The sequence below is a fragment of the Meleagris gallopavo genome, chromosome 1 (genome assembly GCF_905368555.1).
Source record: "Meleagris gallopavo chromosome 1, MGAL_WU_HG_1.1, whole genome shotgun sequence".
Lineage (NCBI taxonomy): Eukaryota > Metazoa > Chordata > Aves > Galliformes > Phasianidae > Meleagris > Meleagris gallopavo.
In genome coordinates, this window is record NC_139404.1 from 154,613,603 (window position 1) to 154,641,553 (window position 27,951).

The following is a 27,951-nucleotide window of genomic DNA, read 5'->3' on the forward strand; positions in this document are numbered from 1 at the left end:
CCCTCTATATGCGTTTATTGGAGTGGATGTAATAGAGGTCTCCAAGCTAGTCAGGAATCAGAACACACGACCTATGTAGGTTGATGAGAGCCAAGTCTGTTAAATTGAGAACAGAAGACAAAGGGAGAATTTTCTTGAGGTCTTCAGCTATCTAACAGTAACCTAAAATGGTACTAAGTTTTTTGATTTAATTTCTGATTTTGCCTTGATGGGATTACAAACAAGGAATGTGTTCTTGCATACAATAATACTGACAACCTCCAACATACTCATTGCATGCAAAGGATTTTAAAAAGTTATTATAGGTGATACTATGTGTAGTAAAGTGTTAAGACTCCTAATAATCTGATCATAGCGGACAGGGGAGTTGCTTTTATAATAAACAAATCCAAAATAAAGTGAATTAATGTAACAGTTGCATTTTAAACATTTAACAGAAATCTTCTTGAATAGTTGTTAGCAGTGATGGTCCATTAGATCTATTTCTTAATAGAAATTGTAGAAGAACCTTGAAATTAAAAGAAGTACAAGGATGTTATAACAATTTTTGGATGTCTGTTATTTAGTACCTGAAGTCTCTTCAGTGGTAATGTATTTTCATAGTTAGCTCCTAGTGTTCTTTGTCTTTATTTCCATATGGATTTCAGTTTTGGGAAAGAATGAAGTAGATGATTCAAGTTGTATTTTATTTAAGTCATCAATATACATTTCAATGAACCGTGTTTGTATACATCTTTCTTAAAATAATGTTGTCTGAGTTCTTTTCTTTGGCTTTGCAAAAGATACCCTGGTAATAATTTTGGGACTTCATTCTCGTAATTAGCTGTGATGTGCTGCCTTACTGTTCTTTCAGTGCCAGTGTCTATTCAGTATTATTTTCCTTTATTACTTAATGCCAAGTTAGCATTTTTAATTGATGTTTGAATTGTAAAACTCCCCATTATATTATTATTATTATTATTATTATTATTATTATTATTATCAAAGCTCAATACCAGTACCAAACGGTGTTGAAAATATTGAAGGACCCTGAACAAACTTGATTAATGCAGTCACAATGTAGTCACCCCTTCTCAAATGTTATGCAACTTTTCATGTGCACTCTTTTGTTCCACCAGTCCACAAGCACATATGTGATAAAAATGAGGGAAAAGCTGGTCTTCATGCACAGTTTTATTAAGTAAGGAACTCACTGACTACAGACCTGATGCATCTCGTACTAGATGTACAGACTTCCAGCTATTTAGTCAATGCAGATACACCCATGAGTAAAAGTAGAATTACTAGATCTTATTGCTACATTGAATATTTCACAAATGGGTGCCAAGTATAATCAAAACAACTAGAGTGCAAAAACATATTAAAAAAAAACAAAACCACCTGCCAGTGAACCTGATTTTTATTTCCTTTAAATATTAATAATAAGCTGCAACTATGTGCCAATGAACAGTAATATAAACTAAATTCATACTGCAGGACAAGTAGATCTAAATAGGAAAATAAAATACCCTGGTCCTGTGAAATTGTAAAAAAATTATTTTTTTTAAGCAATTCTCTTCTAGCAATTTCAGGTGATAGTTAAAATGGAGACTGGCACTTTTGGTGTGATCAGTTGCTGCACTGAATTGAAAGGTTTGTGAGGGCTTGATAATATGGCTTTGTCTTCAGTAATGCTGAGACAAATGGCAAATATGCTTAAGTGTTAGGTCAGAAAGTTTGAAACATTTGTTGAATAATCAAAATGTAGTAATTATACATGCAGTTTGGTGTTTTTAACAGCTCTTAACTTGTCTAGATCATATAGGACTTGGTTGGCACCCAGTATGCTTGGCAACAGCTCTGAAATGTATGAGTCATGGGAATAGCTGGCAGATCCCAAAGATAATAGTACATATCTGAGCAGAAGAAAGTTCTTGACCTCTTTCAAACAAAGGAGAAGGAGCATAAAGATCGAAAGTTTTAACAGTTTTGCTTACTTTCTATATTTTGGTATATTTGCAGTTGCAAGACATCATGGATTGTCATTTACTAAAATAACTCTTTTTTCCTGTGATATCAATATCAAAATTTTATTTTGGAATTCACTTTAAATGGAAGATCTATAACTTTAGTGCAGAGCAGACTAAAGTCTGGGAATCGCTATGCAACTGCCATTGTCAAAAGACAGCAAATTTTTCTCACTGTACTGCTGCTGCTGTAGGCAATATAGGGATACCTGCTATGATTCACTTAAAAAATTTATAAAACCTTGGAGGGCATCTATTCAATGATACCTATAAATAGAGTTGCAATGAAATGAAACACAGTATTTCAGACTTCTTGTAATTGAGCAGAAGGAATTTAAAAGAAAATCTGTATCCAGAATATTTCAGTGCAAAATTAAAGTGTAGTACTGCTTACCTCAACTATTCCTTGTTCCTATATACTTAACTGTTTTCTAAATTTCTCTCTCTCAAGTATTGGGTCAGAGACTTCCTTCAACCTACTGCCATATTAATTAACTCATTAAGAATTTGATACGAGATTTATACACTGTTCTTTTACAGTCATTGCCTCACAACGAGTAAAAATAGAGTAGAAAGACCCATTTTTTATTTTATATCCATATGACAGAATGTGGTCAGCCAGATTTTGTATAAAATTGTGAATCCAGATGTTTACTCTATGAAGAAAGAGTTTGATTCCAGAATTCTGGAAAAGCACATTTATTACCAGAATTAGTAAAACAAATGCTTCCCTTTGTAGTTTATCAGTACTTAGGCTTCAATTGACTGGAGTACAAATGTGGTATTTATCTTCCCTTCTGATATGCAAGTTGTGTTGTAGGATCATGATGGTTTTATTTTACCTACATCCGTTCTACCAAGTTTTCACAAGAAAATATATGTTTAAGTACCATCTTGGTTAGGTGCAGATTTATTTTGATTGGATTGATACATTAGAGAAAGCTATCCTATGCAATTATAAATTAAGATATTGTGCCCTTAGTTTTTAAATGGAAACCTTCTGGTTAATGGGGAACTTTACTCTTGAATTATTGGTATAATATAGCTCACTCAGGTCCATTTAATCAATTCAGCCATGATAACTGCATTTTTTTTTTTTTTTCATGAGTTGCCTTTATTGTTTTGAAAAATGTATGAAAAATGCATTTGGTGCTTTGCATATGTGGTACTTTCTGTATATACTACAAGATACTGACAGTAATGATAAATTTCCTTCTGGCATTGGAGGGCTGTTTCTTGAGGTGACTTTAGTTTTTTATTCTCATAATGTCATTAGTATTGTTTATTACAATGTAGGATATTTATAACAGGAAACATCTGTGGAACAGTAATAAAGAATAGTTTTCATAAAGCAGTTTTACATTATCCTTCTACCAATATCTGATAACAGTTACATTTATCTGGGTGTAGGAACGTTCTGACAGGTGTAAGGGATAACTGATTGATATAAACTCACTACTGCATGAAAATGAACCTTTTGATAAAGACATCTTAGTTAGAACTGATAAGTAAAGTACAGAGAACATAACTGTCTGCTATTATGTATCATTTTATTACCTTTATGTTGATCTTGATCTTTTAAATGGATGGTAAAGCATTGACAAAAGATGACTGAATATAGACATTTGTATAATGTACCTTTAGCAGCAGCATAATCTTTAGATCAAGGACAACTTAACAGGCAAAGGGCTCATAATTCATTAAAATAGAGACACTATCTAGTCCATAACATGGAAAACTTAAACAATGCAGTATTCTAAGGGTTCAAAATTAATACTTCTTCAATTTCTTTAAAATAAAATTGTACTCAGATTTGATGGATTGGAGACTGCTAAAAATTAAAGAGTTAAGAAATTTATTTCCTGTTTTATCAGTTCCTAGAGCTTTTATGGGCATATCTGTATTAACATCTCTCTGATATTAAGTTTTGAGCAGATGGATGCCATGAAAATTATTACTTCATCTAATAAGACAGAAATAAAAGTGTTATAAGATAGAAATAAAAGTATTTTCCCATTTAAGTATTTTCTTGTGGACATCTTCTTAAGTATTCTGATATTTTAAAGAAGAGAAGAAATGAAACTATGATAATATGAAATACTTCAGAATCTAGAGACTTGTCATAGTTTTGCAATAGCATGTTCTGCCATCATGCAATCAGGGTCGTGGAATAAATACTACAAACTTTAAGATTTTGACATGTTAATTTAATTTGAATTAGAATTAGTGTCAGTAAAAATAGCTAAGAAAATATAAATTATTTATGAACATAATATACTTAAGCATAAATAAAGTAGGTTGACATCCATGTAATTTTATTCTTTGTTAGATATTATTTCAAAATATTTTTGTAAATAAGTTTAGCCAGAAAATATTAATTCATGCTTATTTAGAAAAAATATGGGATATATGTGTATTTTAAATAGTGTTTTCTTGATTTTTAACATTTATGTTTTCTTTAGTAGTCTTCTAATTAATCAAATATGTTTATCCTTGTCTCTGAGGCTAGATCTGTAACTGCTCATCACAGGTAGAAAAAGGAATAATAGTTTTTAAAAATTAGCAATAATTTCTGTTCTTAATTACATTTTCCAACTTTAATTTTTTTTAAAGATAAAATTTATAGGAAAAAATTATAACTCTTTATGAAATTTCCATTATTATCTTAAAATAGTAAAATTTCATTACTGCATACTAATGGACAAATGCACAGATAAATTATTGTGTTTATTATCAGCTCACCAGAACCTGATAAGTTCACAAGTTGTGATAATCTGATTATTTCTTTAATTTACTGGGTTTTTATTTTAATAAGAAATAGGTGAAGGTGATTTATGTGTTTAAAATCTGTTTGGATGTGGTGTTCAGGGACATGATTTAGCAGACGGTTGTTAGAGCTAGGGCAGTATGGTTAGGTTGTGGTTGGACTTGATGATCCTTAAGCTTTTTTCCAACCTGAGCAATTCTATGGTTGTGTGATTCTACGATTCTTTGATTTTATGGACAATACTTCTGAGATTCACCCTTTCAACTGTACAGTTAAAAATGGGCTCTTAAATCAACATTAAAACCTGGGCACTTTTAGTGAGAGATATTCTGTCCTAACTATAAAGGAATTTATGCACATGATTAAGCAATTTCTTAAATGATGGCCTTCTTTTTTTACTAAGAGGATACTTCGTGTGAAAAGTAGTGTGTGCTGTGTAATTAAAGGATGTTATCAGATTTAGTTTAATTAATGTTAAAACAGAACAAATGCTTGATGTTTTCTTCAAGGGCATTAAAAAATTCTTTCCTGTTATTCTTGAGTTGTCATGTTGTGCCAATGTTGAAAATGAATGAACTACGCTGCTTGCCATAGTGACAGATCCTTTTACCTGAAATGCTGTTCTGTGTATAGCACTTGTCTGAAATCAGTTGTTCACATGCTGGAGAAGTCCATGTAAATCTTGTATGCAAATTGTTATCTTTTAATCTGTTTATGAATACAGCAAGGTTGAGGTAAGGAAGGTCTGAAGAAAATTAACATTGCATTATCTTCATTTTTTGGGGTTAGGTTAAAACTTTCAGAGTATGCTAATATTCAGAGCATGCTAAATTTTCCTCATTTTTATTTTACCTGAAGAAGCCTGAAAAAAAGCAACCGTGAAAGGCACAGACTTGCCCCTTTAGAAATGTATAAATACGTCACTGTCCAACACAGTACATCAGTATGTCAATGAAATTTGCATATTAAGAAATGACTGACCTACCTTGTGTGACTCTTATCTCTATTCCTCCAGAAGACGGTAGTAAAATTTCACTTGCATTAAATGGCAGGAGAACTAGGTGGCTGTTTATAGAGGTTGTTCAACAGTCCTCAAAGCATTTCAGCATACGCATGGTCCCCCTTATTTCTTCCCTGACACCTTGATCCTTCTAATACATGTTTATTATGTACATATTTTTTCTGTATTTATGTTTTGAAACCAGCCACATTGGTAATGACACTAAATTGGTAACATATAATATCTTTTTTTTTGTTTTGTTTTGTTTTTAATTTAAAATTTATTCTTTTGATTTAGGGAGAACTATGGTGATAAATTCAACTTTTCGTACCACAGAAGCTATCATCACAGTCAGTGATAGAGGCTGGTGATACAGATAGGCTCTGCAGGCAGAGTAAAGTCTATGTCTTAGTCTCAGACTAAAAGCAGGACAGGGAAATTCTTACTGTATTTGAAATCATGATACCTTTAACTAAGGAATGAAACCTGAAATGAGGATTGAGGACTTTGATACACGTAGCTCTTTCCATGAAACTAAAGTTTTCTTCTAAAGAGTAAAGTTCAAAATAACAACAACAATAAATCAAATCAATTACTGGAGGCAGTGTTTATAAATTTTCAAGAATAATACTCAATTTTCAAAATGATTTACTGTAGAAAGTTTTACAAAATCCTGTTTTGAAACAGTACTCTATAATAATACAACTAATCATCAAGGAATGACAGATTTTAGAAGTTATAGCTTCATGATAAAGCAAAAAGAGAAATGGTATGAAGGTGCAAACTAGAAGCAAACCAAAACCAAACCACACAGCTGACATTTTAGAATTGCTCTGTGGAGCTGCATCCTGGCATGGACTGATTGGAAGAAATGAACCACTTCTGACCATAGACTCTCAGTGTCTTAGAAACTGTATGCTGTAAGCATAACATGTATTAGCTTTGGTGCTTTTTTTTATACATATATTTACAGGTCTTGGCAATATCTGAGAGACCTTGTTTTCATTTCTGGTCACCACCTCAGCAAACTAATCAATGAGGCATGAACTGCTATCTGCAGAGAAAGAAATGAAAAATAAACCAGAGATAATCCTTCAGTTAAAAGGTTATTCTGTGCGATAAAAGCTATTTTGTTAATTTATTTACTTACTGGTACAGTGAGATAAAGTGAGAGAACAATTAGGGAATTCTAGTTGAAAGGATTTAAAAGGGCAATGACGACTTAATATTTTAGGTTATTTGATTGACACTGTTGTTAAATAAATTTCTTAAATAGTTTTTGGTGAGCTGAAGTTCCATGTGGTTCAATTAATATTTTCTACTCTTTTTGTACCAATTGTTTCTTCATACTCATAAGTATTAGTTTTTAGGTTATTTGCTAATTCGAATATGCTAGGATAATAAGTTTATATCTGCAAAGTATCTGGAGTAATAATAGCTTCCATATTCTGTTCCTGTTTTTGTTTTTCATATTTTCATGTTTCCTGTTCTTCAAAATGTACTAAGATGCATACAAAAATTTGGTTTTGACCAAAATACATGTAGATCATGTAATCTGGTGAAAGATAGTAGTAGTTTGCAGAATATTATATGCTATTTAATTTGATTATTGAATTAATTAAAAATTATTTTAATATTCACGTAGTTACTTCTAAACATAAACACGAAGTGTAAGGAAATTAATAGTAAAATCTGTAGGTTGTAGTAATAGTTTATTTGTTCCCTGCATGTTTTTAACGTGCAAGGCTGTATTTTGAGATATAATTCTTAAATTGCATCTGATTGAGTTGCAAGTAATATTTTAATAAAACAGTTATTTTGCATGCACATCTTGTCTGATTCACTAGTGTTTTGGGAAGCAGAGACATGTAGGAATATCTGTCTTTCCCCATTTGTCAGCATGGTTTGATCTGCATTTAAGGAGCAGCAACACAGTGATCAGACTCTTCATGTTTTGGTCAAGGTTTTGTAGCATCCTGTACATGCAGACTAATGTGCCAGTAGCAGATTTAATCTGTAACTGATACTTTACACCTTCAGTCATTTTGTATGAGTGAGATGTCTCAGTAGCAAGAAACGTTCTCTTCTAGATCCTTGTCTTTTCCTCTGCATGAGGATTGGTCTTTTTTACTTCTACTTAGCTTCTTTTTGTTTCTCATCCTGCTGTTCTCCGATTTACGGAAAGTCCTTATTTTTTCCCTAGCATGGGAAGAAAAAATACTGAATTTTGCTCAGTTCTGTTCTAATTTAAGAGGTAGAGGTACTGACCAAAGTCTTGCAAGTTGAAAGCTTTTTTTGCAGAGGTAAGTTGGCGATTGCTTCTTTGAGCTATCATGGCTGTGATACAATTTCCAGAAAAATCAAAGGGAGATTTTTGTTTGATTATGAGGAAAAACCTGCTGTTGTCAGTAGTGGCACAGTAATGATGCTGGAAAGGTGTTAAGCAATTTTACTTCAATTCCAAAAGAAGGCAGTGGAGATTCTAATATATTCCTCACAACCTTTGTTTCATGCTACAATAAAAAGGCTCTTTCACCTTCCTGAGTTTGTGCTTCTGTGCGTTTTCGATTCCTCTCTTTGCTCACTGCCTCCACCACGTGGAAGTGTCTCACTTGCCACATGGTACAGCCACTGCAGTAGCCAATTTTCAGAAGTAATTGACTCAGAAGAGGTGGATGAGATAAGTTCAAGTTGGCTGGCTGGAACTAGAGGTGAATTGTCAAAATCAGTCAAACCAGCTGACAGTTTCTGCAGAAAGTTGGAAAAGGGAGCATCTTGAAAAAATGTGCTAAAGCAGGCTTGGATGAATAGAGTTGTAGGCAAAGACTGGAAAACTGCAAAGAAACAGCGATCTTCCAATTTAATAGTCACTGGGCACATTTTACAATGCATCTCTTCTCAGTTCTTTCTCCATAAACTGTCTTCATTTCCTCTTTAAAACTTGTGTATTCAATGACATAATAATTTTGTTTGTGTTACCATCAAATTGTGCTAGATGCTTTCCAAACACACATAGACCAGAGGTTGTTCTAAAGGACAATTATCTGAGAAGTTCCAACATGACCCTGAAAAAAGATAGTACTGGTAAAGATATTAGTACTGCTGAAGATACTATTACCTATCACTTATACAGCTCTAGTAAAATACCAAATTTGGGTTCATTTGGCTATTTTATATTGTACCCTGCACATACAGCATTGCCTGTGTACATAGTGACTGTTAGAAGAAAATTCTTGTAAACATCAAAGTAGAGGAGCACAACAGTTTTAGTCTCATTTGTCTTCAGTGTTTTCAGTAATGGTTTTGCTGATGTTGCTGTAAGCCAGCATAAGTTTAAACACTGTTTCTTGACGAAATTTGATCAAGTATAATCCAGTTTTTGGCTAGAATTTGCATTTTACTTCTGCTCAGTACTCATTTAGTAAACTTGATTGTAATCCAAAAATAATTAAGTTCCTGTGCCTAATTATTGTGAAAGTATGCGATCAGAGCATATTTACTGAGTGTCTGCAGTCTAAGTAAAGTGGTGACCACTTTCTTCAAGAAAACAGTTCAAGAAAGAGAAGTATCAGGTGGTGATATGGACTCCCTCCTCCCCCACTGCAACAGCTTAGTGGTCAGAGTACTTTTGCAGACTTTCAGGGAACCTCCTGGCTAGCAGTAAGGTTATATATCTGAGAAGATGCAGGAAGTTCATCAGCAAGAAGATCAATAGCACAAAGAGGCTGCATTTTCATTAGGTTAGGACACTATCCATCTTTATTCAAGTTATTCAGGTACGTAGTAAAAAATGGAACATTTCTTGGATAGGATACATAAGGGAGCATGAGTCTACGTCATGATAATGGGGACATTCACCTTTAAGGAGAAAAAGTTGAGTACTGATCTGTTCTTAAATAAAATTTGCATATAAACAAAAATCTGGAGAGTACAGCCAACAGTCCTACTCCCAGATGAATATTCTTACTAATGTTACATTTATTCTTGTCCTCACCTTGTAGTTTAGTAGATCTTTGAATCTCCTCTTCACAATCTAAGTAAAATAGATAAAGAAAATTATACTGTCCTGCCTACAGGATGATGATTAGTTTTTCTTTTAAGAAAAAGGAGTTTTACACCTTTGCTGGTATTGAGGAGGTCTTTCTCATTCTGGATAGGTAGTCTAGACATTAGACTATGAGTGACTGCTTCTCTTTCTACTGTAGCTGTATTAAAGGAAATATGAACAAACAAAAATGTAGCTGCCCAATAGCACACTAGGGTTTTGTACGGTTTCTATAGAGACTAAAGTTACTGTAGCTATGAACACATTCAGAAGGTGACTTCTGTTAGCTTAAAGTAGATAATTTAAAAAAGAAAGGGATGAGCAGATCTTGGAAGGTCTTTCCAGTGAAAAAGCATAAATAATTAAGTTTGACTGAATACTTACCTTACTTCTGGAAGTTTTGGGCTCTTTAGATTAATATTCCTCTCATTCTTCTTGTCCTTTTTTTTTTTCTTTTAATCAACATCTGTTAAAAATTTTCTGAAATAACTAGAACCTGTTGTAATTAAATATCTCCTGTTTAAAGATTGGCTTCTTCATGACTTTAAATTGTATTTTACTTCTTACTCTTTGCCTGGACACTTATGTCTAGAAGTAAGCTGTTCAACTTCCAAAGAATAAGAGTTTGAAGTATTACCACAGTCTTTTCAGAACTGATGGGAAATGGTGCCGCATCTAATAAATTATTTATCATGATGGGATTGCAAGAATAACAAATATCTTAATTAGTGGAGTTAATCAATTATGCCTTCATATATTGGTTGCCTGAAGTCCTCCGTAAAAAAAAAACAAAAAAACAAAACAAAACAAAACCCCTGTTATTCTAGCCTTAAAAATGTGGTTATCATGCTCTCCTTCTTTCAAGCACTTAGAACGAAGTTCTGATAACTTAATTACATGCCTCATTCAAATGTGGGATCATGTGAACCTGTAATGGCTCAAATAATGTTTACTAATAATTCATCCAGTGGTGTGTTTTTTTTCTTGCTTCTTTTTTTTTTTTTTTTTTTTAATTGGACAGGGGAAGGTAGAACCTTATCTGCAATTTCACTTTCGTACAATATTACAATTATGAAAGAATAACAATATAACTGTAGAGTCTGCCATTTAGTTCAATGTTTTTGGGTGCATTTAAGCTATTGAATTAATCTCACATTTAAACAATAGAATACTTTAATAGCTTGCCTCTGCACTGGCTTTGTGGGATGCTGAAATTAGTATTACAGTGCACCGTGTATAGTTTCTCTTGAATCTGATTGCTTTAGCAGCAGTCAGTTTGATAGTATCAGGTTCCAGCGTGTACTGCTGGGTCAACATGGACCCAGGCCATTAAAGGAGAAAGGTTCAGGGAAAGTTCATTTCTATTGTTTTACCATGGTTACAAAACAGAAAAAAAAGGAGAAATCCTGCATTTGTAACATATTGCTTCCTTGGGCCCTGGAGGTACTATGATCTTTTTTCCTCTTAAATTGAACACAGAAATACAAACCTCATGATTATCTGTAATGTAAACAAAAGAATATTTTTTGATCATTTTAGAAGTAAAACACAGATGTTCTACATTGACTGCTGATATCATTAAACAAAATGTTTGTATTCATTTAATTTGATCTCCCTAACTGTTAGTGTTCAAATTTGTTACTAGGTCAAGAGAAAAATTAAGACTTCGTACTGTCTGTTATAATTCTGATTTTTGTTTACATAATTTCAGTTTAATTAACTCACAATTAGCCTGTTATTGAAATAAGTGTATTTCCTTTTTCTTTAAAATACAACCTGCTATTGAAGCATTTTATTTTTATTGTGGTTGTAAAATAAATAAACATTTTAATGAAAAAGTGTGATCTTCAGTGTCATCCTGTGTGTTTAACATTTATGGCAAGGCTGTAAACCATTTATAAGGTACCGCTGTGAAAGTGTTTAAATCTTTTGATTAACATGGTGATTGTATATATAAGAAAAAACAGAAAGGATAAATGAATTTCCACAGCATGAGTATGTTCTGCGTGTGGACTATTTAAGAATATTAATTCTGTAACAGAATACTTCATTCAGAAAGGTAGAGCTTTTAATAGTTGCAGCATAGAGTTAAATTTGCTACCTGTATCAATACAAAAAAATTCACTAAGCCAAAATGTTGTACAAGCATTTGTACAAACAAAATGGAAAGATTTCAAGAAACCTGACTAAACTTTGTATTCAACAATACAAAGTTTATATTTATATTTATATTTATAAGGGCCTTTATATATGATTTCCAAAAGCCATTTTTTAGATAAGTGAAGCTGCTTGTAGATCTGATTATTACAGGAGTCAAAGAGATAATGACATTCAAGACTGACTTACGGAAACTAGCTTACAGAGGCGAGCGTATCTTTCTTACGTTACAGAGTTGCCTGCCTCTATTCATCTTGAAATGTTTTCTCATTAAGAAAAGGAAATTTCACATATGCTAAGCTGGTACAGGATGAATGTGTATTTTGATTTAAGATCTTTGGGGAACATGCAGATAACATTGTTGACTTAGTATGTGTCATTAATCTTCTAAGATGATGGTGCAAGGCACACACTCTTGGAGTCTGTCTATGCAAAGAGATTTATAAGAGGTTGGTGGTCATTTGAAAAAGTCATCTCAGTCTTCCATTGCTATTGACCTGTTGACATCTGAGTCTTAGAAGTAATGTAAAAATAAAAATAAAAAAAAAAATAGAAAAGAGGAGAGAAAATATTTGTCTGACAAATGTGAGAATTAGGTCAGTTTATTGGAGTGCAAATGAATACTTAGTAAACTATATTACCCTGTTTGTCCTTGACTACACTTCTAGGATTGATATGCATTAGCAAATGATATCTGTTTTTTCTTTTTAAATTGACTGTGATGCTCATCTTATTACTTAAATGACAGTGTTAATGTTGCTGTGCCCCACTTACCACCTGTGGGGTCTGCAGTTTTCATAAATGCACACTAGACAGTCAAATACTCATTCATTTATGTATATGTTTGTGTATGTAGAGTGTATAATGGTCAGCCTTGGAGATACAGTAGTGTCATGATGGTGAGACTGCAGATAGTCTTATTTCACCGGTTAGTATTTGGTGGCAGGATCACAGAAGTTAAAGCTTACCTATCTACATACTGTTCTCTACTTCGTGGAGGAGATGATGGCAAGCAGAGTTTGCTAATGATGATGAAGTCTTGGATTGTCTCCTCTGCTTTAAGGTGATTCAGGCTCGTAACACTTAATGCCTTGGGACTGTCATTCTAGAGACTTCCATCTGTGAGAGTACAGCATTTGCTGTCCCTTCATTGGAGTCTTCCACACCGTGTGGTCTGCTGGAAGAGCAGACTGTAAGCTTTTGTGAGGACTATATTTCTTATACCCAGGAGTCTAAGGTGTGTCTTATATTTTTTTCTTAAGTTATTGAATAAATTGATAAATTGGAACAGATTATTTGTTCACTTGCTGGACTTTTGCATATCTGTGTCTCTATACTTGGAATCTACTGCTTAAAAATTGTAAAACTGTTACCAGTTTTAAATGAGAATATAATGAAAAAAAAAACAAAATACTGGAAAAATTATACTTTCCACTGCATTCAGTTCTATTAAAACGGAATATATCTGATACCAAGTCAAGAAAAATTAATGGAGGATAATTGCTTGTGACACACTTCTAGTTTGCTGTTTTATTTAAGTACTCTGTTCCTCAAATATTGTTTAACTTTTTAGAAAACTGCATAAAGTCACTGTTCAGTTCAAATTTGCACGTGCTTTTGTATCAGAAGGCTGTAATGTCTTGGAGATGTCACTGACTTTCAACCTAGCATATAACCAGATTCTGAACAGGTTAATGTCTAATTTGATTCTTATTCTGAATGAAAGATAGTCTTCTGATCTTTTTTTTTTTCTTTTTTTTTTTTTTCATACGAACTTGATCAGTTTCCACAAAAAAATACTGTGCAGTTCTGCCAGAACTACTTATCCACAAGGAAGATGGGAAGATGTGATTTGGTCAAACAGTGTGTTCTTCATTTGTTACTATTTTTAGGGCTGAGTGAATCTTGAAACGGCAAAGCAACAAAATCTCAAGCAATCAGATACCTTATTGGAGAAAAATACTACGATTGCTGAAAATGTCCCTTTTAATTTAATCAGTGTTTCCAACCTTTGACATCCAAAGGTCATCAGCCAGAATAGAATCAAGAGAAAAGAACTTTTGGATTATTTTATTGGATGATTTTGGATGATTGTTCATCCAAATTTTGCATATGATGTAACATTTTTAGAGCTTTTTTTCTGCAAGTAAGCAAAGATACAGTGATTAAAAAGTAAATTTTTCTTTGTAAGAAAATGAAACACAAACTGGGGTACTTAAGTTTTGAAGCTAATTGAAGCTTTCAGAAAACTAGACAATATGAAGAGTAAAAGTGCAGTTGTGAATTGTCACCTGTTTAAATTCTTGCTTATTTGACTCTGGACATGGAGAGAAAATGTATTTTTAATTATTGTGATGAATTTTTATTTCATTATAAAATGCTCAGTCAGGATTTGAAGAGGCAGTACAGTCAATATGGAGAGAACTAAAAGATAGTTCTTTGTATCTGGAGTTGTTCCAGGTGCAGAGCATACCAATCAAATATTGTATGGATATATTTACTGGAGAGCTATAGAATAGGCTCCTGCTGAGATAATATTATGAGTCTCTTCTGCTGCTTTGACCATCTTGGAAGTCACACTCCTATGTGAAACTCTTTTATGAATTTCTGACATAGGTGTATTACCATGCTATCCCACTCTCTTGAAGATGCATGGTTCATAATAGGAAAAACGAAATAGAAGTGTCTCAAGCAGAATTCATCACCCAGAATGCATTTATAAGCATTTGGCTTACATGATGAACTCAGTCTTTCAATTTGGGGTTTCTTTATTTTTGCAAACGTAAGATGTTTTTGAGGAACACACTTAGATCTTTTCATACAGCAGTAATTTCGTTTCGAAGTCTACTGTCTTAGAATGTGTTTTGGAAATGGGATGCTAATGCAGTTTAAGTTTTCCAATTACAAAGTGAATACAGGGCAGATCCATGATTAGGCTTGTTTAATTGCGTATTAAAATAAACTATTTTAAGTTGTTCTATAAAAATAGGTGTTTTGATATCTTCCTATGTAACTGTACTGTATGAAACTTCACACAAGTTGAAATACCAGAATACAAAGAAATAATAACAACAATATCTTAGTGGTAGTTGATGCATTGTCATCTCTGTTATCACAAGCACAGTACTTATACTACTTGACAGAGATGAGCGTTAACTTCTCCGTGCTGCCCTAGAATAGCACATTAGTAACAGGCTTATTTCACATGGTTCTCCTAAGATAGTTATGAGGCAGCTTTGAGCAGTACTTGTATTTCAGACCCATAAATAACGTATCTACAAGCCCTAAGGGGTTATGGTGATATATTTTAAGATATCATCTGATTGTAGCTTAAGAGTAGTGCTCTGTATGATTTTCAAATTGTTGAAAGGATAATAAATACAGGTATCTTTGGTTGGATCATTTTAATATTTCCACTTGACATGGTAGTACTGTTTTTTTATTTTTATTTTTTAAAAACAATTTTAGAACTTGAGAGTCTTAGGTATTCTCTGTTTTCTAAGTTGCTTCAATCACAGAATCATTAAGGTTAGGAAAGACTTCTAAGATATCTAGTCCAATTATCAACCCAATCCCACCATGCCCATGTCCCTCAGTGACACTTCCCTACATTTCTTGAACAACCCCAGGGCAGTGACTCCACCACTTCCTTACTGTTGCTCAGTAGGGAAAATTGTGCTAGCCTTCATATGGTTCTCGATGCTTCTGCAAAGTAGGAGGTGAGATTTGGTGATTGTTCCTTGCTTTCCACTAGAAGAATAAAATAAAAATGTACTTTTCTGTAATCTGTAATAGAACATAAAGGCTACATTTAGACTTAGAAGACTGGAACAATAAATATATTTGGGATCCTGATTTCACAAACTGGAGATTTTGGAGTTTGAGTATACAGATTGGGGATTTTTCCTGGATCCTTTGTGTCCGTATTTTTTGTTTTATGGAAGTAATGTATAAGGAGAGAAATAAGCATTTACTAATTAAAGTGTACCTGCAAGGTTAACCAGCTCTCTGACACCTCCTGTGTATGTATTGGTGATTGGGATTGTACTGAATGTTTTAAGGTCAGTGTTTACTCAAGTGCACTCAAAAAAGTATATTCATTTCACCAGTTACTTATACAGTGCTACCCATCATTAATACCTCACTCTGACCCTTCGTCTGATCAAGGAGGCTTGTCATTATAATGTTCGGCACTCATCTAGTACATTTGTCTCTATAGGTAGATACAACTACGTAATGCTTTATTTAAATGTTTAATTTTTTTTGTTTGTAGTGGGTGATATAATGTTACTCTTAATCTATCACATCACACTTACAGCTGTGCAGACTAATAGTCTTTTCAGTATTCCATATCATAACTGTACCTCTCAAATTTACAATAAATGTCACTTCTAAGCTTCTGTTTAGGTGATTCCAGCAATTCCTTGGAAGTGTACAGTTAATGAGTGTGGGTTTTCAGAATTAAAAATAAGGTGAATAAAGGGCAATGAACATTAACCACAGTCTCTGGCAGAAACCAGAATAAAATTTTTCATTTTGAGTATAAATAGTTTTTTAAAGGGCAAGGGGTTTAAGATATAGGCAGCTTCATTAAAAAGGTGACAGTTCACTTGTTTCAGCGTTTTGCACGAAGAATTGTGGCCAATTAAGTGATGAATGCATTCAGATATTACAGTGGATACACTTATATGATAGAGCTCCATTATCAACTGTTATGGATAAGAATAGCATATTAATTAGCAGATTGTCAGGAGAAACAGTATTTTCACAAAACACAATGAGTAGTACAATATTTTTATTCTTTCTTATATGAACTTCAATCAATATGGAAATGTTTATGTATCCTTACTGCAAGCGGTAAAGAACCCCAGTTCTGTGACTCCTTGAGCTGTGATGGTTTTGTTTACTATATAGGTGTTTTTTCTTGTTGTTTCTGTTCTTCTCATTTCACAGAACTCAAAATAGCAGTAGCTGTCAGGTATTTCCTACTGGAAAATAAATCAGATATTAGTTTCATAAGCAACAAAAAATTCTTAAATGAAAGTACTTAAATTATGTATATGTGCTACATATATGGGATCGAAAGAGAAATGTGCTGTTGTGCTTTGAGTCTAATTGGTTATTTGTACATGCAATTATCTGATTTATGTTCACAAATTTGTAATTACATGTGCAAGTTATAGACAGAGATGAATGCAGATGGTTAAAAAACAAGCCTTGAAGCAGGTCTGTTGATTCCAACTAAAGTTCATACATTTAAATCATTGTTTCAGGCCATCTGCAGACTCTAACAGACATAACCACATCAGTTACACTTGCTTCACATAAAGGATCATCTCAGCAACTTTTTTTTTTTTTTAGATGAAAGCTTAAAATTCTTTTACCTAGCTCCATAATGTATCAAACTTGCCTTTCTGGCCTGCTAGCTCAGTGCTTGAGATTCTTCTGATGTACGTTCTCGATGTTTTTTTTGAAGGGATATTTATAGAATTAAAATGCTAATAAAAGGTGAAAATACTTGAAGAAAAAATAGTCTTTGCATTTGTTAGAGCTTGGGATTTCATGTGGGTGAATAACACTGTTAGAAGAAATCATTTAGCTTGCACATGTAAATTATGGGTGTGGTTTATGCAGTAAGGCTGAGCGAAATAGGAAAGTCATCTGTTATAACTTGACAGAAAGAGCACTTGTGGGAAGCATGTATTTCAGAACACTGCTTGTTGTATGCTTTTTTTTTTTTTTTTTTTTTTTTGCAGTTGCATGGATTCTTCTGAAAAGATATCAGTGTTAATAGGGGAAATAAATCCAGTTATGCAGTTTTTTTTCTTGCTACTATTGACTATCTCTAAATTCCTTTCTCAGGATCTATAGCACTGTGATTTAATTCTTGTTGTCTGACTACTTTTTCTAATGCAGTGTTCTTATTACTTAAAAATATATCAATATGATTTCAATTTGTATGTGAGTTTTGTTTAATAATTGAATTTCATTATTCATTCAGACTTATTTCATACTCTGGATTGTAGGGCTGCCATCATCAGAAGCTTGTGTTTCACAGTTATTGCACAACCGTCAGAGCCAACATACTTAAATGTTTTAAGAACATTCAGGCAGATCTAGCGTTTCAGCTAATTAGATGAAACGGTGAACTATTTGGATTAACTTACTTCTGACATCATAAATTTTCCACCCTACAGAATTAGATTAATTTTTTATCTGTTTTTCTCCTTTCAATAGATGAATTACAGATCTCAATTTCATTAAGAGAACAGTTATATTGCAGTAATTTTTTGAACTTATGTACAGTTACAGCTGTATTCAAATCTGATACTGTGATTTACTCCAGTAACACTCAGATATCTAAATGGTTTTATTTCCTTTCTTGCCCTTTGGGTCATTCATGTATTCAAGTAAAGTCAGTAAAGAAGAATTTTTTTCTTCGTTTCTTCTGCTGTGTTTGGAATGTGACTTTTAGCATCATGTGAGAGCTGACAGGTGATGTTGTCATATATTTTCTTGCACTCTCACCTTGTATCTTGGACTCTCATATAAAAAATATTCCTGGCCTGGCCAAAATGCACAGTGATTTAGGTGCAGTGTTAAGGAAAATGGAAGTGTCGTGATAGGTACATGACTTTTCTATTAGGAAAAGAATTAATTCAACAAGGTTTTCTCTAACTATTGAAAAGTGTAGTATTCTAGTACTAACCAGTATTACTGAAATAAGTATTGCTGTAATACATGGCTTTGGAGAGCAACATATTTCCTGTCTATTGTACTCGTAAGCTGTGCTGCATTTTTGATCAAATATCCATTTTGAGCCATTTTGGTTTTAAAACAACAATAGAGTGTTTGGTTTCTGAAATATAGTCACATTCTGTCAGGATGCTTTCTCCACTACTCAGTCTAATCACACAGTCTAATTATTTTGAATATAATTTGTGTACTCCTTTGTGAAGATTTTAAAACAAATCTCTTTATTTGTTTTTATCAACATTGTTTTCTGTCTCAGTAAATCTTTCTAATATATCGTGGGTTCAGCATTAATTATTGTGTGAGAACATTTTCTCTTTGACTGTGAGAAGAAAAATAAATTTAAGGTAATTGCAGCGAGTGTTTTATTTCATATGACTGCAGCGTGTAGAAAGGACATGGTGTGATTTCTAATGTTTGTTTTCTTAACAGCCAAAGTAGATATATGCCCCATCTCAGACTTATATTGTTTTGCTTTTTTCCCAAGTGGGAGTGGAATGGGGGAACTTTTAAAATAGTAAAGTATGGGGTTTAGATCAATGTTTGGTATCGTTTTTTTTTCCTTTAAAATGCTAGTTCAGTCATTAGAAATGATTATGAAGGTTACCTTAACAAGAGTTTTCAACCAAAGGAATTAACTTACATAAAATGTTTGTTTAGTCGATCTTCCCAGACCTTATTTTTCAGAACTGATACGCCTTTGGCTCAAGTCGTATTAGTGCGTATGTATGACACTGAGAGCAGCATGGAAGGTATAGCAATAACAGAGAACCTTGTATATTGTGGAGGAAATGTCTCCTGTCTTTGGTTACAGATTGTTGCAGGTTTATCCCTGTCTTTGCATCAAGTCAGCCAGTACCCTCAGGCTGTGACATCCTCAGTCCTATTGCAGTGGTTGTCATATTGTGAGCACACAATAACCACTTACACTGGCTGTTCACCTAAATTTCATTGAACTAACTTCTCTGAGGTCAAACATTCTGTGTCAGTCTGCTGGCTCTGAACCACCGAAGGAAAGTGGAACAACTGAGAAATGAAGCCTAGATTTTCAATATGTACCTAAATGAGATGTATAAACGCTGATATAGCTGAAATTGATATTGATATTCAAAGCTATTCTAAGCAGTTCTAAGAACATAAAAAATACATAAAATAAATATGCCAAATGCTTGTTGCACATTTACTGCCTATCACCTCCCGGATGTAGCACCCCCACCTCAGTATTACTGATTATAAAACTGCCTGACCAGTGGCAGCTTCACTGCATCATGTTTGCTCAGTTTCAAATGAGGACAATATTTCTCTGCACAGACAAGGTTAAAAATAAAGCTGTGGCCCTAAATGTAGAAAACTACCTCTGAAATTTATTATTTTTGTCTAGAAAGGCTATTTGCTTTCTGGTTGGAGATGCTGTCCTCTTTAGGGATACTTCATGCTTTCAAAAACAATAACAGCAACAAGAACAATAACAACAAAGAAGAACAATTTTTTTTTCATCTAGAGTTATATTTGAGCAATTATTCCTCAACATCAGGACATTGGAAAGATGAAGATCTAATCACAGCATTATGTCTACTGTGTTGCTTTTTCTTTTATAATATGTGTTTTGTCATGCAGTCAGTCATCTATAAAATGGTAGTGCTCCGAGATGTATGTTCTACTCATGAAGTATTTAAGCTGTTTTTGAGCCAATACTTTTCTTTGTGCTCATACTTCTAATAGAAATCAGTGGGAGGTCTGTGTGTCTTTCAGGAGTGAGACCCTTAAATTCTAAGCCAATAGCTGTCTTCTGGCAGATAGTAAGAAGTGCAGAATGAAAAATCTGCTTACTTTAAAGACTGCCATTCCTATTCTCCCTTCACCTCTTTCCATATGATTGTGCTAGATCACATTTTCTGCTGATTATATCTGCTTTTGTTTTGCACTATCAAAATTATTTCTGGGAGCAAGCTTGTAGTTTGATAATACAATTGGAGGTGTATAAAACTTTTATAAGTGCAATCAAAGCACAACATTTTATCTGATAATAACCACAGTTTCTTCTATTTTTTTTTATTTAATTCCACCATCTGTTGTTGTCTAGATTCAGTAACACAGGAAAGATTTATGAATGATATACATTGATCAGAAGACTGAAAAAAGAACTATTCTCCCTTCAGAGAACTTGTATTTTTGGACAACATCCTCAGTTTCTTGTCATGTTTTATAACTTTTATGCCAGTCACAGTAGAAAAAACATGTATAATCTTACTTTCAAAGATGAAAATATTAGAGCCATAGTATTGTTTGAAGTGCTTGTGAAAGATAAAGGGATGAATTACAGATCTGAAAAAAAAAAGAAAAAAAAGAAAAAAAAAAAGGATTTATTTGCAGTGATTCTGGAAGGAGCTCTGAATATCTAATTAGCTGATGCAAAAGGGAAATCATTCTTTCTCCTTTTGAGAGTTTCAAGATTCACCAGTGCGCACTTTCAGGTCTCCTGTCACATAATGGTATATTGGAAATGTAAATTGTGACGATTGTCTACAAACATAAAACTCAACTGCCTGTGGGAATATCTTTCAAGCTGTGAAAAAGACTGAAAATGTGGATATAAAGCTTACATAAGCCTATATAAAGCACACAACTTTTGAGAGAGCTAAATGTGTTTAGGTGCATCACTTCAAAACTGAGTATTATGTTAGTAATATTCAGGCATACTTAAAGAACTCTCATGAATGAAAATTTAAATTTTAAAGAGAAAAAAATCTAGCTTAAATATTTAGATTTATAAAAGCAGAAAGATAGAAAAGGAACTGATAACTTCCCCCATAGCTTTTTCTCAGCTCTTTAAGCAGTTAATCATTGTAGCTTCTGTGAAGTTTTGTTGAATTGTTCTGCCCTCTCAAATTTTATCCTCAAATAATGAAACAGAAAGAAGGAAGAATATCTATGACTTCCAGGTCTGTTTCTTATACTGTCATCCTGCAAGGTTCCCAAAGGACTCCACAGTACCTAGTACTGTTACCCTTGATATTGTTATATGTTGGCTTCTTTTGGCGATGTTGTCATCTTTAGAATCAAAATGATTTGGCTTTTAGTAGTTTACCCACTGGTGTATTCATCATTATCTTAAGCCTATTTTTAGAACAACCAGTATTACAGTCTACAGGTTTTATTCAGATACGAACCAAACTCTTACAGTATCTTTAAAATATATATATAAGCTTAGGTGATTAATCTAGTTTTGGAAGGGCTAAAGGAGGATTATCAAAAATTTTTAATTGACATTTTTTGTATCTCACTGAAGTCAGCTGGAAAAAATGGTTTATGTTGCTCTGACATTTTATTATGTTATTTGCATAAAAAATAAGCTCATACCTTGCAAATTTTCTGATTTTGAGAAGAAGTACGAATGTGAGTAGTTGGAAGAAGGTTTCTTACCTTGGAATGAAAGTGAACTTGTATTTAGAAAGTTTGGAAGTTTAGAAAAGTTAGTTATTAGGAAAAAATTCTTCTCAGAAAGAGTGGTAATGCATTAGAACAGTCTGCCCCAGGAACTGGTGAAGTCACTATTCCTGGAGACGTTCAGGAAATGTGTAGATGTGGCACATGGGGACATGGTTTAACGAGTATGGTGGTGGTGGGACAGTGTGTGGATTAGATGATTTTAGAGGTCTTATCCAACTGTAATTGTTCTGTGATTCTATGAATGTCAGTATGTCAGTAAGTTATTTTTATTATTCTGTTTGCGATACTTAAACTCATTTGGTATACTTCTAATTTTTTTTTTTTTAATGGTTCATAATACGGATATAAAAATGATAATGAGCTTCAAAACAACCAGCAAGTTTTCAATCTGGAATCAGGTTTTTTAAGAAAAGAAATTTTAATGCTTTTTTTTCAGTTTTGGTAGTGATTTATAAAAAACTCTTGCAATTCTTACTACTTACATTTTTAAAACAGATCTTGTAAAATGTTGGTATTTCAGTTTAGGAATTGCACTAATGAAACAAGTATGTAATATAAAAAACAGATCGAGACAAATATTGTTATTTAATTATTTACTGTGGACAGTGGGTGTGTACTAAGTGTAACCAGTCAGAGCTTTACTCATTGTAATTCCATATTACATAGTTTGCTGTTAATCTAAATGAGATCTTCTGGACTAAAAAAAATATTACATTTGTTTTTTTCCGCCTGGTTGTAATGAACATTTTATAAACAGAGGAAAGTCTTTTTCTTGTAGTAAACTAGAGTTGCTGTTTTGTCACTTCATTGCGTGAGGTCAAAAGCAGTTCACTTGCCTGAATTTATATTTAAATATTGTTAATTGGATTGGAATTTGAAGTTCAGAACTTCTTGAAAATATTTATTTGATAAAGTTTGTGATAAATCACAGTGTAAAATTATGTTACTGGGATCATTTATGCCTTTGAGTACACAAAAGCGTTTTGTGTAGGGAGTAACAGCTGACCTGATGGAAGAGGTGACCTAAGGAAGAATTTTGCCTTTGATATTTCAGAAATTTACCTATGGTTTGCTTCTGACCTTCGCTTACCAGATCAGTTTGCAAGTGTTTTCTCATAGACTTTATAAAGGGCATTAGTCCTCTTGTGTGCATTTGCAAAAATTGCATCCTAAGACAAAATAATTCTGTCTTTATTGTGACTATTTGGCAGTAAGCACTAATTTAGAGAATCTTTGCAGAAGTGAAGTTTTTAAAGACTTGGGAACTGTTGGTACACTATACCTATCACTCCGCTTTTGTTTTGTATGCTGTTATCCCACCCTTCTGTACTCACATCGTAACTCTGATTTGAGAACAGTGCATTATCATAGATATTTAAAGTAAGCCATTAAAGTTTTCTTAAATAGTAGAATTTTTGTATGTGTGTGTTTGAATATATTAGAAACATTTCATTTAATCAAGTCATTTTTATCTATAATTTTCATCAGTTTTATGTACATTCATGGTATGTTTGTTTTTATTGTAAATTACCAAGGAAATTTCAAAGGAGATGAAGACACTAAATTTGGTTCTCTGAGCTGCAATAAGACAATATTATTTTTCGACAACTGTTTTTTCTTGTAGTTGTGAACATGTTATGATTTTGTTTGTATTAAGGAAAATGAAATAACTCAAATCAATCAAAGAAATTATCGAGCTTATAATTTTGATAATGACCTCAGCTCAGGACATTAAGTTGGGAATTAATGATCAGTTAAGGTTAATGACTCAATACCTTGAGTCATTAAACTCCAAGAGAATGTCCTATACTTTGATTGTTTTTGGTTTATTAAAGATAGAAGTTGCAAAAAGAGAGGTATTTCCAAATATGTGGGTAAGTAATATGCACAGAAAATGCAGGTATTTCATAATCTACCTCCTTCTGTACTTCCAGTATAGCTAAAAATCCATTATCCTTCATAAGAGCTTTGCTAGTGCAAGGACATAAGGAGCCAAACCTTCCACAGTCTTTTTTTTTTCTTCCCCTTTTGGAATAAATGGAGAATGCCAAATGTATGGCAAACTGTAGGTTAACACTGATTTCTTACAAGTGCATATCATATCATCTTTTTTGTGAAGTCATCCAAATGTCCCCTAAATAAGCATGTACAGGGTATTGCAATAGTACCCTGTTATGGTCTATACATAGGAATGAGAGCCTTTGGATATGCATTATATGTAGCAGATACATATTTGCATGTAAGTGGGTAATAAGTATTGTTATTGTAATCTGTATCTAATTTGTATTCTACTTACAGAATCCAGGAGATGGAAAGTTGTGTATGAGAGCATTTAACAGACAGGGAGTGTTTAAACCTGAAGTCCTTTATTTTCCCATGCTGGACAGAAGTAAGCTGCTATGGCAGCAGTTGCTTAACAATATCTTACAAAAAAATTCTGATTTGTTTCTGGCATAAAGTAGTATATTTAAAGAAGGTGACTTAGTGAGATTTTCACTTTAAAAAGAATAAGGGTTAAATGATAACTTGACTTATCTTTTAAATGACAAAAAATAAAGAAATTGCAAGACCTTTTCACACATTAGATATGTATTGTCATTTATCATCTAGATATCAGGCTAGCAGTGCAAAGTAATAAAACATATCATCGAAAAATGTGCTATAGGTCTGAATCACTCTTTCATTCCACCTCCCAGCTAACTGTAGTATTAAATCAAACAAGCAGAACATTTCCTTAGGCAGCCATTGCCTTTTAATTTCCTGAAGAACCTTAAAATATCATTCATTACAAGTACTACACATATTTGGTTTTTAAAAGTCTCATAAATCAATAGCAGGCTGACTGTAATAATTATTACAAGTTAGTGCATAATTTTTGTGCTGAAGGCTGCATGCAGAACTTTAGCATATGCAAACGAGGCAATTCAAACTGTGTATAGATATTAATATGAAGAAGCAGGTAACGAGGTGCACGCTATGAATTATGCATCAAGAGCGGCTGATCTTCAATGAAGAAAATGAATTCAGCATGTAATCTAATTAGTGATGGAAGTCTATTACATCTAACTGCAAAAGCAACCGTCCTTGAAACAAATTTATTTACAGTCCATGTTACCACTTGAAACAACTTTGAAATGATGTGTAAGACAACAGCTTAATTGTAAAAAATTTTTGTTTGTTTGTTTCAGTTCTAGACCTGGAAGGCCTCCTAAGAGGACTCAAAGTGTCACCTCCCCAGAGAATTCTCATATCATGCCACATTCTGTCCCAGGCCTAATGTCTCCTGGAATCATCCCGCCAACAGGTAGGATTGCTAGAAGTACCTTGACACAAGCAGTCTTTTGAACACTTGGCTTATATTCACTTGCCAATAAATTAACAATCTAGGAAACCAGCACCCTAATTTCATAAATGAGTTCTGTAATGTAACATTATTGCTACATAAATGTATTGTATGTAATAGAAATTTTGGCAGCTGGGTACTTTAAAATACAAATGTCAGCAAATGATAATCCTTTATAATTTTTCCCCTTGCTCTTTATAAACAAAAAATCTTTCAAAGTATGAACTTCCTTACCTATCATTAGAAAATGATTTCCCCATTCATTTTTGGTAGATCATGTACTATTTTTTCTTCTTTGCTTGATCAGATAACATCATCATGAATAGTTTCCTGAAGAAACTGAATTAGTTAAAATAATTCCATGCTGCACACATATCTTTCTTAATTTTTCATCCTGAAATTCTATTTTTGATACATTTCCTGAGGCCTTTTGCTAATATAAAGTCCAGCAAAAATCTCCTTCTAAAACTACTATTTTCTTTTGAAAGTTACTATATCTTTTAACTGTGCCTTGCTCCTAGTCAGAATTAAATTAAGAAAGGCTGTGTTGCAGGCAGGAATTAAATAGAGCCATCTCAAGGCACCCAACAGCCAATCTGTTGTCCCTACTGCTACATTCTCTGTTTTCATGTTGCAGTTTAGTTAAAATCTCCTGCTTGCTTCAGCAAAACTCACCTGAGCTTCCACTTCTTTTCCACTTCCCCACTTGTTTGCACAGTTCATTCTCTAGCAATGATGTTCTCTAAAGCAGAGGAAAAGAATAACCTAGACAGAACTAAGCAGGGAGTGAGATTGGTGGGCCTTGGAGAATTCAATTAATAGGTAGATGTTTGAGTATATGATGTGTCTATTTAAGTATGAGCATGATCTTTGGCATGGTTTTGATCATAGCTGATTAATGCATTCCAAAATAGTGCACAGATCAGGAAACAACACATGCCAAAAGCCGTTGGCAATTTAGATGCAAGTTTCTTGTCTCAAGGAGCAAGGAGCGGAAGAAGGTTTAGCTGTGTGGACAATTGTTTAGCCAGGCCTCTTGGCCTTCTGGACAAATAACTGTTCTACGTGATGATATAGATATTAATAGTTTTCTGAAATGCTAAAGATAAAGAGGAATGACAAAATGAAATGAAGTCAGACAAGTGAGGCTGACAAATGAGAGAGCATTAAGTAAACAAAGTGAAGGAAGGTGAGACTGAAAGTGTAGGTGAGAGTGTGATAGTGTCTTGCAACTAGTACTCAGAGGGGCAATCTGGGCAGTTGTGACCCCAGCAAAATAAAAATAAAAAAAATTTAAAAAAAAAGAGAAAGAAAAGCAATTAAGATTAAAAAAACTTTAGAGGTTAAGAATTACAGGATAAAGTCTGGTATAGAAGAGAGAACTGGTGCAGAGTAGAATGGAATAAGAGAATAGGAGATAGGGTGTATGTGGGAAAAGGACAGAACTTTTTTTTAGGGTACAGGTATCCACATTTATGTGGAAGAGATAAAAAATTGCAGAGAAAAACAAAACAAAATTTTTGGGGGGAAGTAAAACAGCCAAATACCAAAGAAAATGAGATGCCAGGAAAGAAGGAAGAGACAAATAAGCTGGCCAAAAAAAGGAAGATAAGATAGAAAACAATTTTCACCTTGTCAGCAGAACCATTTAATCTGATAAGAAAGCAACTTAAGCCACAATTCATGCCTAAAATATCCAGTCCCTCCCTAGTCCTGAAAGGCTGGTTGTAATAAGTTAATGATAAATACACAGTACAGATTCAGTTTCTTAGAATGTTGCCCATGGAAACAGATGTAGAACCTTATAAAATGATGATTAAAAAAGATGAAAATAATAAAATTAAAGATAATTGATATATATAATGTTTTCTCACTTTTCAATGAAATTTCCTGTATTTCATTGTGTCCCTTGCCAAAATTGAGAAGGGCCTGGCTCTATCATCTTTACTCCTCCCCATCAGGTATCCATACACATTTGTAACAATCCCCTAAGCCTTCTTTGCATTGAAAAGTTCTGGTTCTCTGAACCTCTCTTTGTGTCACAGAATCACACAATGGCCCGGTTTGGAAGAGACCTCATGGATCATGAACCTCCAATGCCCCTGCCTCAGGCAGGGCCACCATTTAATACTAGACCAGGTTGCCCAGGGCCCCATCCAACATGGCCTTGAACACCTCCAGGGATGGGGCATCCACAACCTCTCTGGGCAGCCTGTTCCAGCACCTTATTCCCTAAATTGCCTTCAAACAAGCCTAAGATGTCTTCTTGTTTGAGAAATTAAAGTTTGAATTTTCTGTTAGAATCCAGCTACAAACTTGGGAAAAAAATATATATATATATATTGAAGTTGCATGTCAATAAATATTTTATTTATCCTCCTTTTTAAGTTTTCTCACTGATTTAAATATCATAGTGTAATAACCAAGTTT

The 27,951-nt window shown here is 33.4% G+C and overlaps 1 protein-coding gene across 6 annotated transcripts in view; it reads left to right on the forward strand.

The window, feature by feature from the left end:
• The window catches only part of DACH1 (dachshund family transcription factor 1), a 361,366-nt gene that overhangs the window by 127,009 nt on the left and 206,406 nt on the right, over positions 1–27,951 (forward strand). For all 6 annotated transcript variants that reach the window (XM_085215752.1, XM_085215750.1, XM_085215751.1 and 3 more), the window contains exon 2: positions 25,367–25,482. In XM_085215752.1, the coding sequence (XP_085071878.1) occupies positions 25,367–25,482 (116 nt within the window). The remainder of the gene's footprint in view (positions 1–25,366; positions 25,483–27,951) is intronic.